The sequence below is a fragment of the Sminthopsis crassicaudata genome, chromosome 2 (genome assembly GCF_048593235.1).
Source record: "Sminthopsis crassicaudata isolate SCR6 chromosome 2, ASM4859323v1, whole genome shotgun sequence".
NCBI lineage: Eukaryota > Metazoa > Chordata > Mammalia > Dasyuromorphia > Dasyuridae > Sminthopsis > Sminthopsis crassicaudata.
In genome coordinates this window covers 202,102,550-202,121,008 of record NC_133618.1, presented here as the reverse complement: position 1 = coordinate 202,121,008, position 18,459 = coordinate 202,102,550, and the positions used below count along the sequence as shown (strand labels likewise).

Below are 18,459 nucleotides of genomic sequence, written 5' to 3'. Positions count from 1 at the left end.
TGTCATGGTATTACCTCACTTCTCAAGTGAATGATAATGAAAGACTGAATGATTAGATGTTATCTAGAACAACTTATATTAATCATAGGGAGTTGTACTTGCCTTCAAATATCTATTTGATAATAAGAGGGCACAGGGTGAGAGACTGGCTGAGAAACTACACATGACCATTTCCTTGAATCCCAGTAATATTTCAGCTTGAACATTGAATAGGACAGCAGTTGAATTACTGACCTTCGAACGTTCAATAAGTGACCATGGTAGCAAATATCATTTATCTTGTAATCCTCCCTCTGAATTCCTCTGCAGCAAAACTAAATATATCTTAAGTTTCACTTTTCTGTTTAGGTTTCTATTTTGTAGCAATTTTTTTCATAGCTCCTATCTCTTCCTTTTCCTTAAAAATGTTCTGTGTAAGCTACTGTTATAAATTTCCACTTAATCTTTGAAGGATATAAAAACTTCTCCAAATTAAACTTTCAAATACAAGAACAGTTAACTTGTTCTCATGAAATCTTCTCTACCCCATACTCCATCAATATTTTGGGATACTACAGGGCTAAAAAGTGAAAATATAGTTACTGCCACTTTTGTCAAAAGTCTTCCTTCCCATCTTTTCAAATGCTGGTACAAGCATAAGAAGGAAAAAAATGATTATTAACTAGCTGAAAAATATGAAGGAAAACCAGGAAGTAGATAGTGTAAAATGCAAATATTTTCAAGGGTTGAGATGTTGGCCTGAAGATTGTGAATGTGCCAGCACATACCAAGGAGTAGTAGTGGTCATGATGGTCCCAGGTAGGTAGAGTAGTCCAGTCACAAGGTAACTGACTGGTAACTCAAATTCTTAGTTTATGATGGGAATGCATGTCATATCTTCAGGATCAAAAATTTTGGGTCTATTATAAATTACACAGCTCATAGGTCTATCCTTACCATAGCCATCAGTGGTCATATTTACTAGTTAAAGAGCAGCAATTCTCCACCTGTGTCACTTTGTGATAAACCTTATTTATTATTTAAGTTTCCCTTGTAAGTAATATCCTATGATTCAAAACTAAACCATGACTGGCTTGTACATTAGGTTAAAACAAAGTGGTTAGTGGCCTCCTTTTCAGTATCTTTTTTCATAACACAGGATCATAGAATGAGGTACAAAGGACTTTAAATATTATATAATTTAAGTGACTCATTTTATAGAAGAGGAAACTGAGGCTAAAAAAGTTAACATAGTCAGAGACAGAGATAATCCACAAAGCCAGGATTAAACAATGAACCAACCAACAAGCAGTTATTAAGAACCTACTCTTTGCTGGGATATACAAAGGCTTAAATGAAGCACTCCTTCACTCAAGGAACTTAAGTTTTTATAATACATACAATGTGCAAAATAAAGATAAGCAATAAATATACATATTTATAAGATTAATACAAGTTTATTATTATTATTGTTACTATTTGGTGAGGAAGGTGGAGGTACTAGTAACTGGAAAAATCAGGAGAGGTCTTATGTAGAAAATATTATTTAAGCTCAGTTTTAAAGGAAATTAGGGATTCTAAGCTTATCTCTTTAACTTCTAAAGTCATGCTAGACAACATGCTGTCTCCTATTTTGCTAGTCATCTAGAAGAATTTATTTACTATTTTATTTATATTTACTAGCTATGTGATTCTAGGGAAGTTCTACCTGCTTTAGTTTTCTCAACTCTGAAAGGGGAATAATGATAGCACATACCTCCATGGTTATTGTAAAGATCAAATGAGACAATACATGTGAAGTGCTATATAAATATAATTGCTAGTATTATTATTGTCATCATCATTGTTGTTATTATCATCATACAATCAAGTGCATTCCTGGAATTGTCAGCATTGCTTCTGCTTCAGAATTTATATCTTTAAATGAGAGGCAGGATGGTGTAATGGAAAAGAGCCGGACTAAGCTAATTAAGACTTGGGTTCAAACTTGGTCTCTACTACTGGTTGTGTGACCTTGGAAAAGTCATCTAACCTCTATCAGTGCTTTATATTGCAGAAAACATGCTGCCCTTGAATGGTAGAAATCACAGGTCAAGGCTCTGTAACTTAAGTAATGAATTTGGCCTGTTAGCCCTAATATTTCAAAGAGCAGAAAAAGTAAACAATGATGTCAATGCCTATAAACTAACACTAACTAATGAACTATTTTAATTCAGCAGACATTTCTCAAGAGCCTAACATGTAAAAAGAAACTCCAACAGAAATAGGAAAATCAGCAAGAATTGCTTACATTTATATGTTGTTTTAAGACTTGCAAAGTATTTTTCTCACAAGAACTCTGTGAGGCTTTAGATAATTCAGCTGTTATCCCCATTTTATAGATGAGGAAACTGAATTCAGATAATTTAATTAATTTTCCCAGGAGTAAACAGTGTCCGAGACAGGACTTTAACTAGATCTTTAGACCCCCAACTTTAATGTTCTTTCCATTTTACCTTAGTGCCTGAAATCTCAAGGATGTTACAATCCAGTGAGGAGGAGGGGAGAAGGAGAGAAGGCTGGTATCAATCATTCATCATAAATTAAGAGTCTAGAGAGGAACTTGGAGGCCATCTGTTTTAATTCCCTACTTTTACAGATCAGGAAACTGAGACCTAGGGAGGTAAAATTTATAGGATCATGTATTTTTAACTGAAAGAAATTTCAGAGGTCATCTAGTACACCTCCTCTTGTAGAAAAGGTGAGGAAATTAAGGCCCAGATAAATTAAATGACGTGTCCAAGATCATATGAGAAGTAAGTGCCAGGGCCAGTATGTGAACTCACTTCCTCTGCCTCCAAATCCATATGATGTTGTTAGAGAGACAGAATTCTGATACAAGTTTTGATACAAGAGCCTTTTCACTTCCAAATCACAGGCTTTTAGCCAATCTGGTCCAGACATTTCACCTCCGAGCCTAGCAGCTCAAGGCAGCATCCCAAGAGGCAACATAGAAGCCACAGTATCCTCCAGCCCCACCCACTTCAGGCTTCCAGGCAACCTAGCTAGGCCTAGCTCCTTGGCTTTCATTGTTTTCAGCTCCGTTTCTATGACAAGGCTCAACCAGAAAAACTTAGCAGCCCCTCTGCCCCTAGCCCACTCCTCTGTGGCAAGGAAAGGGCGGCCGAGGCGTCTGCAGTCGGGGACGTCCCTGGGCGCTGACCGCGCGGCCCCTGCTGTGCCCAGCCCCCGCCCATCTCCGAGCTTTCGTTTCTCCGCGAGCTGTGCCCGCTCTGGGGCCCCCTCCCCCCGCCCCACAACCTTAGTCCCATCTCTAGGTTTCGTTTCTGGGTCGGTTTCCTCTTTCCCATCCTGATCTCACCCCTTGGGGCGGGGCCGGCGGCCCCTAGATATGGCCTATTTCCCTCGCCTGGGAAATTACATTCTCCGCTTCTTGGAGAGGATGCGGCCGACGTCGCAGGTGCCAGCCGTTCGCCGCCAGGCCACTGCTGAGAACCCGCCAGACCTGGCCCGGGACCGCTTCTTCCTCATGGAGCTGCCAGATTCTGGTCTAGCTCACTTCACGCTCTGCGGAGACCACGGTGACGGCGGCACAGACTGGAGCGCCTTGGCCGCCGGAGATCCCTGGCTAGAGACGTTCCTCCTCGCGCCCGGGCGCAGCTACTCCCTGTGCGTGCCCGCAGTCCTAGGTTCGGGCTACCGGGGCCGGATCCAAGCTGCGCGCCTGCACCAGCACCTGCAGCAACAGCTTAGCCAGGGCCCTTTCCGGAAGTGCCAGCTGCGGCGCCTACTCTCTTACACCCCCGACAGCCCGTCCAAGGTCACGGAGAGGGGCTTCATCCTGTGGGACCCCCAGGACTGCCTGGAGATACAGCGCGCCTTGCAGGGCCTGCTGTTTGCTTGCGAAGCTCCAAGGCCGCATCTGGGCATGTTCAAAGCTGACCACAGTGGCCTGCTGTGGCAGAGGCTGTGGGAACTCCCAGGAGTGGTAGGAGATGAAGGGGAGAGATTCCGAGTGGTGCCCACAGCAGAGCCCCCGCTGCACCCTTCGGTGCCAGAACTGCCCATCACTGTGGTGTTTCCCAATCTGGAGGAAACCAGAAAGGTTTTTGAGGAGGTAAGAATTCAGCAGCAAGTGCTGTCCTCAATGGGAAAAAAAAAATCCTAGGGTTTAAGGCATCATAGGATCATAAATTTAGAAGTGGAGGGGACCACAAGAAAAACCTTCTCGTTTTACAAATCCAGAATGCAGATTTCCTTTTATATGTAAAGAAGGCACCCACATCTGTGTATATGTACATATATATGTGTGTATATACATTTATATTAACAGAAATTTAAATAGCTTCTCCAAGTTCAAGATCACACAGGTGGTAAACGCCAAAACTTGCTATTGGAACCTAGAATCTCTAATGCCAAATTCATTGCTCTTTTTCAGTTTCTAGAAATCATCTAATCTACCCTCCTTATTTTACAGGTGAGAAAATAGGTCTGGAGAGGTTGTCTTTGAAGTGATAGTCATTGTTGTTGTTGCTGTTGTGATCCCATTTTGGGTTTTCTTGGCAAAGATATTGGAGTGGTTGTTATTTTCTTCTCCACCTCCTTTTACAGATTAGGAAACTGAGCCAAACAGGAATAAGTGACTTTTCCAGGGTCATACAGCTAGTAAAAGTCTGAGACAAGAGTCGAACAAGATCTTCCTGACTCCCAGCCTGGCATTCCAACCAATTCACAACTTAGCTGCCTTAGAGGGCATAAGAAAATAAATTTAGATGTAGAAAGGACTTTGTAAGTAAACTACTCTGGTGTGTGTGTGGATGTGTGTGTGTGTGTGTGTGTGTGTGTGTGTGTGTGTGTGTGTGTGTGTGTGTGTGTGTGTGTGAAGAAAGAAAAAGAGATAAAATGATAAAATGATTTATTTCCTGTCATGAAGACATGTTAATAGGTAATAAGTTACAGAGGCTGAATTCCAACCCAGCTCCTCTGATGCTCAGTCTGATACACTTTTCCCCTTAATGTGATTTGTCCTTTTGCCTTCCTTCTTAACTAGATTTTTCCCAGAAGCTTGTTGCATCTTATTTTTTTCCCTTGGTTTTAGTTTTTTATCTGTAACTGATTCCTGCAGAAGAATGCTATATTTGGGGAGAATGAGACCTCTTTGTTGATCACATTTATGAGAAATAAAGGTTCTGAAGACTTGTATTCTAAATAGTGCTCTAGTGGTCATTGGTTTTATGACTTTAGCCCAGTCCCAAGACTTCTGTACATTACTATGAGGGACTGTTGAAATCTCAAAGGAACACAGGATTAAAAATATGGAACTGAAAGTAACTTTTAAGATTAATTAATCCAGTTCTCCAGATTAAAAAACATGGAGAGAAAATGAGCTGCTGAAAGTATGCCCCTTTCCACTACTCTTCTGTCTTGGAGATACTGTGAGGGATGAGCTGAGGTAATATGGGAAGGTGCTCCTGAAAAAGATGTTCTGCTATTGTTATTATATTTTTCATGGTACCATTCTTTGTTTCATGGTGTTAACAGAGAGAATATCTCTTAAAATACTTAGTATGACAGCTTATAACATTGAGGAATCACCACATGTTTGGGAGTGTACTTAATATGGGCCTCAATTAGTTATACTTTGTGCTTATTGTGATCTTGGTTAATTTATTTCACTTTTTTTTGAGAGTGCTTCTTCAGTAAAATGATGTTAGTAATACAGTAATATGCTTACAGGAATGTTTGTAATCATCCAGAGGAGAAAAGTCACATAGAATATTTTATGACTAAAGCCTTTTTATTATCATCAACCAATTGATCAGCAAGCAAGCATTTATTAAATGCCTATTATGCCCCTGGGGGTAGGTAGGTGGTGCAGTGGGTAGAATGCTGGGCCTGGAGTCAGAAAAAATCTGAATTCAAATTCAGCCTCAGACAGTACTGTCACTTCACCCCATTTGCCTCAGTTTCCTCATCTATAAAATGAGCTGGAAAAGAAAATGGCAAACTACTCCAGTCTTTTTGCCAAGAAAACCCTAAATAAGGTCATGAAAACTGGATGTAACTGAACAACAACAAATTATGTTCCTAGCACTGTGCTAGATCCTGGTGATAGAAATACAAAGAATGAAGCAATACTCTGATGTAGCTTGCATTTGTATGAGGGGAATCCTTCACACACACACACACACACACACACACACACACACACACATAACATGCATACAAATATACTGAATAAATATAGAGAATAAATGCAAATAAACAATAGTAGTTAATGGTTAAATAAAATTTAAATAAAACATCAAAGGATCTAGAGGTGAAAATAACTTTAAATATAATTTCATTGAAGTCTCTGATTTAACAGGAGGAAACTGAGGCCCAGTGAAATTAAGTAACCTTCCCAGGATTTAATGGATAGAAACAAACAGAGATATGAGATTTAAATGCTGGGTATCTGACTCCAGAATTACTAACTGATCTTTTTCCTGTGCCATGCAAATGCTTTTGCTACATAAACACAAATTTTTCAAAGTTTTATTATCTATTGTTGTTGTTTGTTTTTTTTTTTTTCAAGGATTAATAGTTTCCATTAGAGAGAAAGGTAACAGTGCTAACTTTAGGAGTAATGTGTCTCTCTCTAAAAGAACTATTTGCAGATGAAGAATAAGTCTGAAGGATATCAAAGAAACAAACCCATTCTAGCCATGATTTGTACCTAATGTTGGGATAGTAAGCTTCAAGGTAGGTCTTTTCCTCTTCAAGGATCTTCCTGGAAATTTGATGCATTTGATGATAATAGATTTGATCAATGAGATTTCTCATTATCATAGCATTTCCATTCCTAAAGATATATTATTCTAGTATATAGTGCAAGTTCCATTTTCCTGTTCTTCAGATAGGAATACTGAGACATACAGATAAAAAGTTTTTACCCAAGTCATAGAGTCAGTGAAGGTCACAACCCAAGTATCCTGAATCTATCTTTGTCCAGTTCTTCATTATAAGCATCTAAAGTCTTTTTTAATGTTTGTTTGGATTTATTTCATAATTGATGAAAGAAAAAGCTATTCAAAAATGGATACAAATAGCCCTAAAAGGAAATTAGAAAAGACAAAATAAAATGGAAGAGAGGGTGGGAGGACTTTATACAGTAGTAACCTACAAAGCTGAGAGTTTTCTCAATGAACTTCCTTCTCACAAGGACTAAAACATCACTCATGCTATGTAATTAATAATCATAATTAAATAGTAGTAGGAGGTTTTAATTCATTACAGAAAAAACTTTCTTCTAAACCTTTAAACAACCAGAGTTACAATTACAGCTTTCAGTTTGATTGTTATTCTCAAATGTGGATATGATACAACTGTATAATAAGGAAATAGTGCATTATCATCATCATCATCATTTAGAAAGAACAGACCTCCAAATGTGTGTTGTGTTTCAAATTATACATCTTGAAGGCTGTACATACAATATTTTGAAACTCCTATATAGTAGTTTCATAAATAAAAGCTCTTAACTGTAGCCAGAAAAAGATTTTAGAGTCAATCCCTTAATTTAAAATAGAGTTAGATTATGAACATATCATCATCAATAAACAAACATTTTGGAATACTATGAAAAATGAAAAAGAAAATTTTTTATGAAAAAGAAATTGTGCATGAAACTTATCTTCTATTATGTACTATATATAACTATATATATATATATAAAACTATATATATATATATGTATATATATGTTAATGTGTATATCTAATCTATCTATCTGTGTACCTATCTATCAAGAGAGAGGCAAACAATCAGGATTACATGACTTGCCCAGGGTCACACAGTAAATTTGTGATATATTTTTAAAAGATGTGTATTAAATTAATATGATAAAAGCAAATTTGCTCTTTATCTGAATTACTAAGTGAACTCATTCATTTTTACTGAGGAAGAAATTGAGCCTTAGATGAAGTGAGTTGACTAAGCTCATACAAAAATTAATGGAAAAGATAGAAACAAAAGTTAAATCTCCTTATTTCAATTCTCACATTATCCCAACTTGCCTGTATGGCTTTTTTTTAAAGAATTACAGTACAGTAATAATAGTGGCAATTCATATTCCTGTGATGCCTAGAATTTGTCAAAGGTTTTCCTCAAGACTTACTACTATTTCATAAGAAAAAGTTGAGATTTAAATCTGTGTCTTTTCCTTGGTCTCACAAGTAGAAATTCAAACAACTTTCTAAAGGTTATGATGTAGTGGAAAAAAATGCTGCAATTGGAATCAAATCTCTGACTCTTATCTATTTTACACATTATTAGTTGTGTGATGGCCTTGCTGAAACTCAACTTTCTCATCAGTATGATGGGTGTAATAATAGCTGTATTAACACTTATAGCTATTATTACACCCATAATACTGATGAGAAAGTTGAGGTATATGAGGTGTTGAGGGAGGTCTGGTTTCTCTGATGTGAGGGCTTTCCAAGTCCTTTTCAGGATTGCTCTCCACTTTTGATGACTAACTAATCACCCAAATCTTAACTGTGTCTCCAAGGAACTGTAACAGTACAGTGGTTATATCTACAGTGATTATATCCCAGTAAAAACCATCTTGATAGATGGGCTAAACCAGGTTAAGGGTGACTGACAGGCTTCAAACCAGTTAGTGAATTAGAGGGAAGTCCACCCCAAGTATGTGAAGACTTGCCCTCAGTGGACTGGGTGGATGAAAACAATTTGTTCTATTGGCCATGAAGGAGACTGAAACAGGTACTGTGGAATACTTAGAGACTGATCAGACAACAAAGATGCCAGAGTCACAAACAGCATGCTGACCCATAACCAGTTCTGAATGTTGTCTTGCTATTGGACTTCAGTGACTCTGGAAGATGGCGTGAGGCTGATGACTGTGTAATTCTGACTCATTTAAATCCAATTCATTGGCAAATCAAGATATCACAAACACCATCATTCTTCTTTAGGGTGATTATAATTTTACACTATTCATTTTTAGCCATTTTGTTTTATTTTGCTGTTGTCATTGTGCATATTATTTTTTATATTTTCCGCTGCATATCCTTTCAGAGCTCTTCATTTCTTGCCTTTATCCATCATATTAATTTCTTTCTGAAATATTCTATAATGTCCATATACCACAATTTATTTAACCCACCATCAATCTTTGGATATCTGTTTTGTTTACATTTATCTACTTCTGGAAAAAAATGCTACCACAAATATTTTAGGATACATAGGACTTTTTGAATCATTGATCTCTTTGGAGTAAAGGCCTTGCAAAGAAATCTTTGGGTTCAAGAACATGAACATTTTAGGAATTTTTTTTGTATAATTCACATTTGCTTTCCAGAATGGTTGGATTAATTCTGCTCATTGGTACTTTTGTATTCTTGATCTTCATGGGTTTAGACAATGTGATCCTAATAGATTTAAAACATTATCTTTACAGTGTATACCTTTCATTCCTGAAGCAAAGGAGATCCTTAACTTGGTGGATAAATGCCCAAAGAATATCAAGAAGGGAAAATTTCCTGTCATTGTTATTGAAGGTTTGGATGCTACTGGTAAGAGACTATTTCTTCATTCATAAGTTACAATAATAATTATGGAATTTGAGTTCGTTTAAAATTCAGCAAATATTTACTAAGTAATTCCATAAATAGGCTCTACTGATGCAAAGATGAAAAATGACAGTTCATTTTAATTTTTGTGCTATCCCTGATACTAGTGAATAAGATATTCTTTTATTTTATATATGAAATACAGGAAAAACTACAGTGACTGAAAAGGTCTCACAAACTTTGCATGCTGTTTTCCTAAAATCACCTCCACCCTGTATCAGCCAGTGGAGAAAAATATTTGATGATGAACCAACAATCATTAGGCGGGCATATTATTCTTTGGGAAATTATATCATGGCTTCTGAAATAGCTAAACAATCTACCCAGTCTCCTGTGATTATAGACAGGTAGGTATACAGGTATCTTTACTTTACATATCTTCTTTATTTTTATGAACTTTTGTTTATGGATGCTATTTTTAAAGAAATAAAAAAATACAATTCACTTATGCTTAGGAGTTTAAGGTTTATAAATTGCTCTTTACTCAGTAATCCAGTGAGGTATAATGAATTCAAAGAAGATAAAGTTGTATTAAGATATTTTGATTGAATTACCCCTGAGAGCTCTTCTCATTCTCATTCTATGAATTATTATCCCCATTATACAGATAAAGGAAACTAAAGTATTCAAAGAAATGAAATGACCTGTCATTCCATTTCCCACAATTCCTAAATGTCAGAATCCCCAAATTTAAGTTGTTATTAGTGCCATACAAAATTATATTATTACCATGGGTTGCATTTATATAGGGCTTTAAGGTTTACAAAGCACTTTACAAATATTATGTTTGTTGATCCTTACAACAACCCTGTGACGTATATGCTATTATTCTTCATTGTACAGATGAGGAAACTGAGACAAAATAAGGTTGAATAACTTACCACATAGTTAGTAAATATCAGGGCTGGATTTGAAATCAGATCTTTGTGATTGCAGGTCCAAATGCTTTATGCATTGTTCCATCTAGCTGTCTTTATACTCTAAGGATGATGGTCTAACCTTTGATATAAGGTAGGATTTGCTGTTCAGGTAGACATTTAATCAGAATATGCCCCAAACAACATTTTTATTACTTACACTTAAAGAAAGTGAAAGTGTGAAAAGAATGAGGCATTGTTAGGCTTTAGACTTTATGATTTGTTATACCATTCTCAATTCCCTAGTTTCTTAGTTGATTTACATAGATTATATTACTGCTGCAGATCTTTGCCATCTGTAATAAGCAAAGTTAATCAACAATTATTATGTGTTTCCTTTTTGCTAGGAGATTAAAAATAAAGGAAAATATAATCCCTGTTCTCAAAAAGGTTTTAGTCTAGTTGGGGAGACAACATATAAATAGTTACATGCAAACAAGATATATCCAGAATAAATTAGAAAGGGGGGTAATCTCAGAGGGAAAGCATTGAGATTAAGGAAGCCTGAGAGGTTTCTTGGAACTTTAGCTGAGACTTAAACTGCTCTCTGTGAAGTTACTAATCTTCTCTTGACAAATCTAATGATTTTTTTTCAATCTACATCCTTCTTGACTATTGTGCAGCCCTTGAAACTATCACCCTCTTCTCTCTTCTAAGTTTTTGTGACTATATTTTCTCCTGATTCTCCTCCGACATTTGACTGTTTCTCCTAAGTCTCCTTTGCTAGATCTCCATCCATGTCATTTCCATTATTTCTGGGTATCCCAAAAGGGCTTTGTCCTGGGCCTTTTTCTTTTTCTCACATATACTTTCACTTGGTGATTTCATAAGTTTTCATGTATTCAGCAATCATTTCTACATTGATGATTATCAGAACTACTTATCTAGCCCTAACTTTTCTGCTGACATTCCATTTTTGCATATTTGACTGCTTCTTAGACATGTTGAACTAGATATTTCAGAGACTTCTTATCCTCAATATGTCCAAATCCAAATTCATTATCTTTCCCTTAAAAACCTTTCCAGACCTTCAGATTCCTGTTGAGGGTACCACTATCCTTCCATTTATCCAGGCTTGTAAGATAGATATCATTCTTGATCTCTCACTATCTCCATACTCAGTCTGTTAGCATGGTCTTTGTATTTTTAAGCACTGTTTCAAAAAATAGCTTTTTTATTTTCAAAATACATGCAAAGATAGTTTTCAACATAGATCCTTGCAAAATCTTGTGTTCCAAATTCTTTCCCTCACTCTCTTCCTAGACAGTAAGTAATCCAATATACGTTAAACATGTGCAATTCTTCTATACATAATTTCACATTTATCATGCTGTATAAGAAAAATCAGACCAAAAAAAAAAGAAAAAAAATGAGAAAGAAAAAAAACCCAAGTAAACAATAACAAAGAAGTTGAAAATACTATGTTATGATACACATTCAGTTCCCATAGACCTCCTTCTGGATGCAGAAATCAGTGACTATGATTATTATTCAAATAAGAAACTCCATCTCCCAGCTCCAGATGTTTTCATTGGCTATCCATCATTCATAGAATGTTCTCTCTCCTCATGTTTGCCTTCTGTCTTCTTTAAAGTCTCAGCTAAAATTCCACCTTCTACATACATCAGTGGCATAAAGCTCTATAGAAGGTGGGATGGCCCTTTAATGTCTACATAAGGAACCTTGTGGGCCACATATTGACTTTGCATTAAAATGTAATATTGTCTGTGTTTTAATGTCTTTTATTTAGTTAGTTAAATATATCCCAATTATATTTTAATCTATTCTGGCTATATCTGGGAATATTTTGGGAAACATGGAGCCCCAAGTTTGTCATTCAGTATCTGTTCAGCTTTCATTTCTGGACTGCTGATAATTTAGTTCTTTAAAGAGATAAAAATGTCATCTTGTCAAATGAAAAGAAAGCATTTATTATTGTTGCCTGTGCAGTTTATGTTCCTATTCAGAGAGTCTAATGAAATTCATTTTGTTCTTCCAAAATGGGGAGGACACAATGACCCAACTGAAAAACAAAAGGGACAAAATTAATCTTGCACATAGAAGTGATTAAGGAACAACTGAAAAATCTCAATTTTTAAACCAACATTTCATGCTAAAGGATTAAAAGAAATTTATTAAAATCAATAATGCTGACCTTGGAAGTCATTTAGCTCAGCTTCCCATCGAGTCCAATTTTTTCACTCCAGATCCAGTAACATTCTACACAGATCATTTAACATTTGCTGCCCAAATATTTCACATAATAGAAAACTTACTACTTCTTGTATCTTTCCAGGTACTGGCACAGCACAGCTGCTTATGCAATTGCCACTGAGATAAGTGGCCTTACCCACCACCTACCTCCACCTCATCACTCTGTGTATCAGTGGCCCCAGGACTTGCTCAAACCTGATATTGTACTGCTGCTAACTGTGAATCCTGAAGAGAGGATTCATAGGATTCAGGGACGTGGAATGCATAAGACAAAAGAAGAAACTGAACTGGAAACCAACAAATTATTTCGTGAAAAGTATGTTATAGTTTCTTGGCATGACTAATTGAGGCTTGGGGCCAGGAATGGGAGATATGTATTTTCTTCAAGGAGAGGGGTCCCTGGCAGTTTAATTCATCAGGATAAAATGATTCCAATGGGTTAGAAAAGCCAGCTAGATGGAAAGGCATTGGGAGGAGGGGATGACATGAAATGAGGATTCCAAATTATAATAATCAAGCCACTTTACTAAAATTCATTTCAGCAAATTTTATTAGGCAAAAATTAATAATGATAATAGTAATAATAATAATTTACATTTCATTTTCAGGCTTATAAAGCACTTTACCAATATTATTTCATTTGATCCTTACTGTTGTAAGGGTTATTACCTTGAGAGTTAGATGTTTTTATTATTTCCATTTTACAGATAAGGAAGCTGAGGCAGGCATAAGTTAAGTGACTTGCCCTAGATCACAAAGCTAGTAAGTATCTGGAGTCAAATTTGAACTTAGGACTTCTTAATTCTAAGTCCACTATCCTATTGACTATACCACCTAGCTGTATATACTGTCAATCACACACTGAGCTAAGCAATATGAGATTGCATTCTTCTAGGGCGGTACACAATTCCTGAACATGTAAAGAAGATGAAAGGTTTTAAATTCCAAGCAAAGGAATTTAATATTTTATCCTGGGGAATAATAAGAATTGATGAAAGTAAGAGGGAAGGTTTCAAGAAGGGTGGGATACTTGAGCTAACTGCTGAATAAAAAAAGATTCTGAGAAGAAGAACAGAGAAGGGAAAAGGCATTCTAGGAATAGACAGTAGTTTGTACAAAATCTCTCTGAAGTGAGAGATTAAATAAAAAATCCAGAAAATAGCTACCCTTATAGTGTGTCTTGCATGCAGAGTGTCATTTGAAATAAATTTGGAAAGGTGAGCTGGAGTTAGATCATGGATAACTTTAAGGTCGAAGTTGAACTGTTTGTGTTTTATTCTTGAGGCTACTAAATGTATTAGAATTCAGGTGAGTTATGGTGAAGAGGGGAAAGCACAAAACCAACCCTGGAGTGTAAGAAAGAAATTATTAAGTACAAGAATATTCTGAAGCCCAAATCTCAAGTTATCTTTGTGTCACTTCCCCTACCTTCTACTTGTCTCCAGCTCCTTCCCTGGGTCTCTGAGAGTTCTGCATAACTACTGCAATTAATATCCTTCATATGCTGCTATTCATCATGGTCCAATACATTCTCTTTCTGAATCTTGCCTTTTCCTTCTCCCATCCCCCACTCTTCATCATATAAATTCCACAGCAGTCACCTTCTACCTAACCTGAAAACATTCATTAAATCACCACTTCAATTTCTTAGATCTAGCTAAAGGGCTTTACATGTATCTCAATTGATGTTCACAACAACTCTCAGAGATAGGAAGTAGCTACTAGTAGAATTTGTCCGGAATGCAGATGAGGACACTGAGCTAGACAGAGAGTTAATGACATGGTCAGGATCATATAGCTAGTATAATGTTTGAGACTAAATTAAACTTAGATTTTGCTGACTTCATGTCCAACACTATCCACTGTGCCACCTAAAAATGTTATGGCAATCAGATGGATGGTTTGTCTGATTTCCCAATTTAAAATATTCCTTTCTTGCTACCACTCCCATATATGTGGTGTCTTCCCTTTTTAAAAATATAAACATCACAATAGCAGGAATGGCTTTTCTTTTGTATATTTATCTTTAAAGCTTTGCTCAGTGCCTGGCACATCATTTTCATTCATTGCTTTTTCATTCATAGGTAAGACTAGGGAATTCAAGAATGAAAAATTTGGATTTGGGCAAATTGCTTAAATTGTATGTCCTCAGTTACATTGCAGCATGGATTTAGAGCTGGATTCTAGTCTACCTCATCTAATATCTTCATTTTATTCATAAAGAAAATGAAACTAGAGAAACTGAATGACTCTTTTAAGATCACAGAATCAGTATGTAGCAGAAATAAGATTCATACCCAGATCTGATTCCAAATCCAGTGTACCTGGGTTATGGTAAATTTAAGGCACCATGGTGCCTTAAATATTTCTACAACTATAAAACAAAGGGTTGAACTTAGGAGTTCTCTAAATTTCCTTCTATCTCTAAATCCTATGAGCATATAAATAGGGACAAGACAACAGGATGATCATTGAAACTGTTCAAGTTTCAGTATCCCAGGATTTATATGTTGTTTCTATCTGACTACAACTAGTCGCTGTTGCTTTTTCCCTACAGAGGAATATAGAAAATTTTCTATGAGAAAGCTACATTGTGTCCCATTCTCCTCCATCCTATTGTGAATACGAGTGGGTTGGAAGGACAGATAGGACTGGTTAGTGTCTGCGTTTAGGGAGCCCTATATTGTGGGGCAAGTCAAGAGATAAAAAAAGGGAAACACAGATAATCAATTAAAAGCATTTTTAAAGTACCTAATATTTGTCAGGGCATTATGGTAAGGATCCAAAGAAAGAAAGGATTTGTGCTTTTGAGGACATTTCAGTCTATAGTGGGATTAGAATCCATTTACTAGTAAGTAAACATTAGACATATGTACAGTAAATGCAAAATTAACCACTAATAAATACTAATACTAACTGGAAAGAGAAAGGAAACTTCCTCTAGGAGGTGGCATTTGATCTGAGCCTTGAAGGGAGTTAGGAGTTCCAGAAAATAGAAGTGAAAAAGGAGCTTTCCAAGTATAAGAGGCAGTCTGAGGAAAGATAGTAAAAGGGGGATATACAGACAACATCAAATTGTCTAGTTTTGTTGGAATGTATGAAATAATGTGTTGCCATCTTTGAAAAGTTGGACTGATGTCTTGAGGGTTTAAATGCCAAGCAAAGGAATTAATAGTGTATCCTAGGGATAATTGGAATTTGTTAAAGCTTCTTGAAGAAGAAACTGGTGAGGTCTGACCTATATTTTAGAAATATAGTATGTATAGGAAAGGGAGAAATTGCACACAGGGAGACTAAGAAAGAGCCTTTGCTGTTTGGTTAAGGAGCTAGAAGTTTGAACTAGAGTGTAAAAGATGAGAGGAGGGAACAGGATAAATAGTAGAAAATTCAACAAGATGAATTACATGATTGCATATGGAGGGGGAGAATGAAGAATCAAGGATCTATCAAACAATCAACATTTAGTAAGTAAGCACTATGTGCCAGGCACTAAAACATTGAGGATACAAACAAAAACAAAGCAAAACAAACAAAAAAAAATCCAAAAGTCAGTCCCTCCATTCAAGGAGTTCACAGCCTAATTAATCCTCATTTGCAATCTTATATGATTAGAAGAATAATGGTACTCTCAACAGAAATAAAACAGTTAGGATGCAAGTTGAATTTAGGGAGAAAGATAAGGAATTCTTTTAGGAACCTATGGGACAGGAATATCAAGCAATTAGAGATGAAGGATTGGACCTTTTCTTATTGGTAAAATTTGTGTTGGAATAGGGAGATCAAAATAATGCTTAGAGTAAAGGTTTTTGTTTTTTAAATAATATATGGGTTTTACTCATTCAGTCTTTTGCTTTCTGTCTTGAAGACATTTTATTAAGAATTAAAGACGGTTGATCTCTCAGCACAAGTTAAAATACAAAGGTGTCAATAAAGTCTCACCAATGCCCCTTCCTTGTATGGAGGTGATAGTAGGTACTCAAAAGTTTTTACTATTGAAGCATGTAACTTCCTACTTCCAGTCTTAAAGAATAACCCCTTTCTTTCCCCTCCCAACCCCCGACAAACAACCATAGTATAATCTGACTAACCAACTTTGTAAAGTTTCATTTCCAGAAAATTTATCACCAGGTAGTGACATTTTCCAACTCTACAAGTTACAATGGACAGAGAAGAGTTGTGGATTGGGTACTGTGCTTGAAGTTAGTTGAAAACTGTCCATTGACAAGTCATCTACCTAAGATGGCACTTACTTTATACATAAAATGAGGTAAATAATACCCCATAGAACTTACCTTCTGGTAACTCTCAAATGAGAATGTACCTTACATTACCAGCCTGAAAGCTCTGTGTATGTATACATATACACACATCTATAAAGGGCAGCTGAGTGGTAAAGTGGATAGAGTACCAGAACTGGAATCAGAAAATTCATCTTCCTGTGTTTAAATCTGGCCTCAGATACTAGTTGTGACCCTGAGAAAGTCACTTAATCTCATTTGCTATAAAACAAGCTGGAGAAAGAAATGATAAATCATTCTAGTATCTGCCAAGAAAACCCCTGTTAGGGTCATGAAGGTCACATATGACTGAAAAATTACTGAAAAACAACATAAAACATACAGATGTGGATATGTATCAGGTATACACTTACACATGTATATAAACATGTGTCTATATATGTGTGTGTACACATACATGCATGCATACATATACATATAATATGAATCTTATAACCTTTTGCATTAAAACTTGTGGCAATTAAGACCTGCATTGGTGGAAAGGGGACTGTGGCCATTAAAATGATGACTCTTTTAAGTATTCCAATAAATGGATTACTGAAGTAAGTTGGTATAAAGAGTGATATAAAAGTGAGATAACGGTAATGTACCCCAGAATTGTGCAGTCTCTAGTACTTGGTCGAAATGAGCCCTACTCAGTTTTGTCAAGATTATCCACTTTTCCTTCTTATTCTTTTTAGGGTGGAAATGTCCTATCAGAGGATGGAGAATCCTTCCTGTCATCTAGTGGATGCCAACCCCAACAAGAAAAAAGTCACCGCAAATGTTTTAGATATAATTAGAAAGTATTTTGCCTCATTGTAGTCACTCCTGGGAGGTGACAGATTTTTACCTAATTACACACCAATAAAGGTCACCCCAGAATATATCCTGCTATTTTTCTAGATCCCTTTTAAATATTTATAGTAGAAGGAAAAGGTGGAACTTAATATGTACCATACACACATGGACATAGGGCTAAAAGACCTATGTTCAAATCCTACCTCTGATACCTACTACATGTGGAATTCTGGGAAAGTCATTTAACTGCCCTGGGCCTCGGTTTCCCTATTGAGAGGTTGGGACTCAGTTTCAAATGTCTATTCAAATTTTAGACTTATGATCCCAATATCTATGTGCCAGGCACAAAATAATGGCAAGAGCATCATATTGAAGCCAGAGAACCTTGGTGTGAATTCTGACTCTACTACTTAGTAACTGAGATTGTGAACATATTGCTTCCACTATTCTATCCTCTGAGTTCCTACATCCTGTGATCCTGTTTTATGTATGTGTACAGAAACACACATGTGTATTTATCATACATATATATGCATACAGGCACACATACCAAAATATGTATGTGCACTGCATGTGTATGTAAATATAAATACATATATCTGTGTATATATATGCATATATATACACAGATATATG

At 36.3% G+C, this 18,459-nt stretch overlaps 1 protein-coding gene across 1 annotated transcript; it reads left to right on the top strand.

The window, feature by feature from the left end:
* The first annotated feature begins 3,219 nt into the window (after positions 1 to 3,219).
* Positions 3,220 to 17,909, top strand: CMPK2 (cytidine/uridine monophosphate kinase 2). Its single transcript, XM_074288073.1, has 5 exons — positions 3,220 to 4,096; positions 9,443 to 9,557; positions 9,760 to 9,961; positions 12,828 to 13,061; positions 17,724 to 17,909. Exons 1-5 carry the CDS (start codon positions 3,371 to 3,373, stop codon positions 17,845 to 17,847), a joined length of 1,401 nt encoding a protein of 466 aa, XP_074144174.1. The 5' UTR covers positions 3,220 to 3,370; the 3' UTR covers positions 17,848 to 17,909.
* Positions 17,910 to 18,459: the final 550 nt, after the last annotated feature.

What these genes read in the sequence shown, in the direction of transcription:
- CMPK2 (XM_074288073.1), top strand. Translation starts at nt 3,371, where the DNA reads ATGGCCTATTTCCCTCGCCTGGGAAATTACATTCTCCGCTTCTTGGAG. An exon ending in CCAGAAAGGTTTTTGAGGAG is followed by an intron (nt 4,097 to 9,442) that starts GTAAGAATTCAG and finishes TTATCTTTACAG; the next exon opens with TGTATACCTTTCATTCCTGA. An exon ending in TGAAGGTTTGGATGCTACTG is followed by an intron (nt 9,558 to 9,759) that starts GTAAGAGACTAT and finishes TATGAAATACAG; the next exon opens with GAAAAACTACAGTGACTGAA.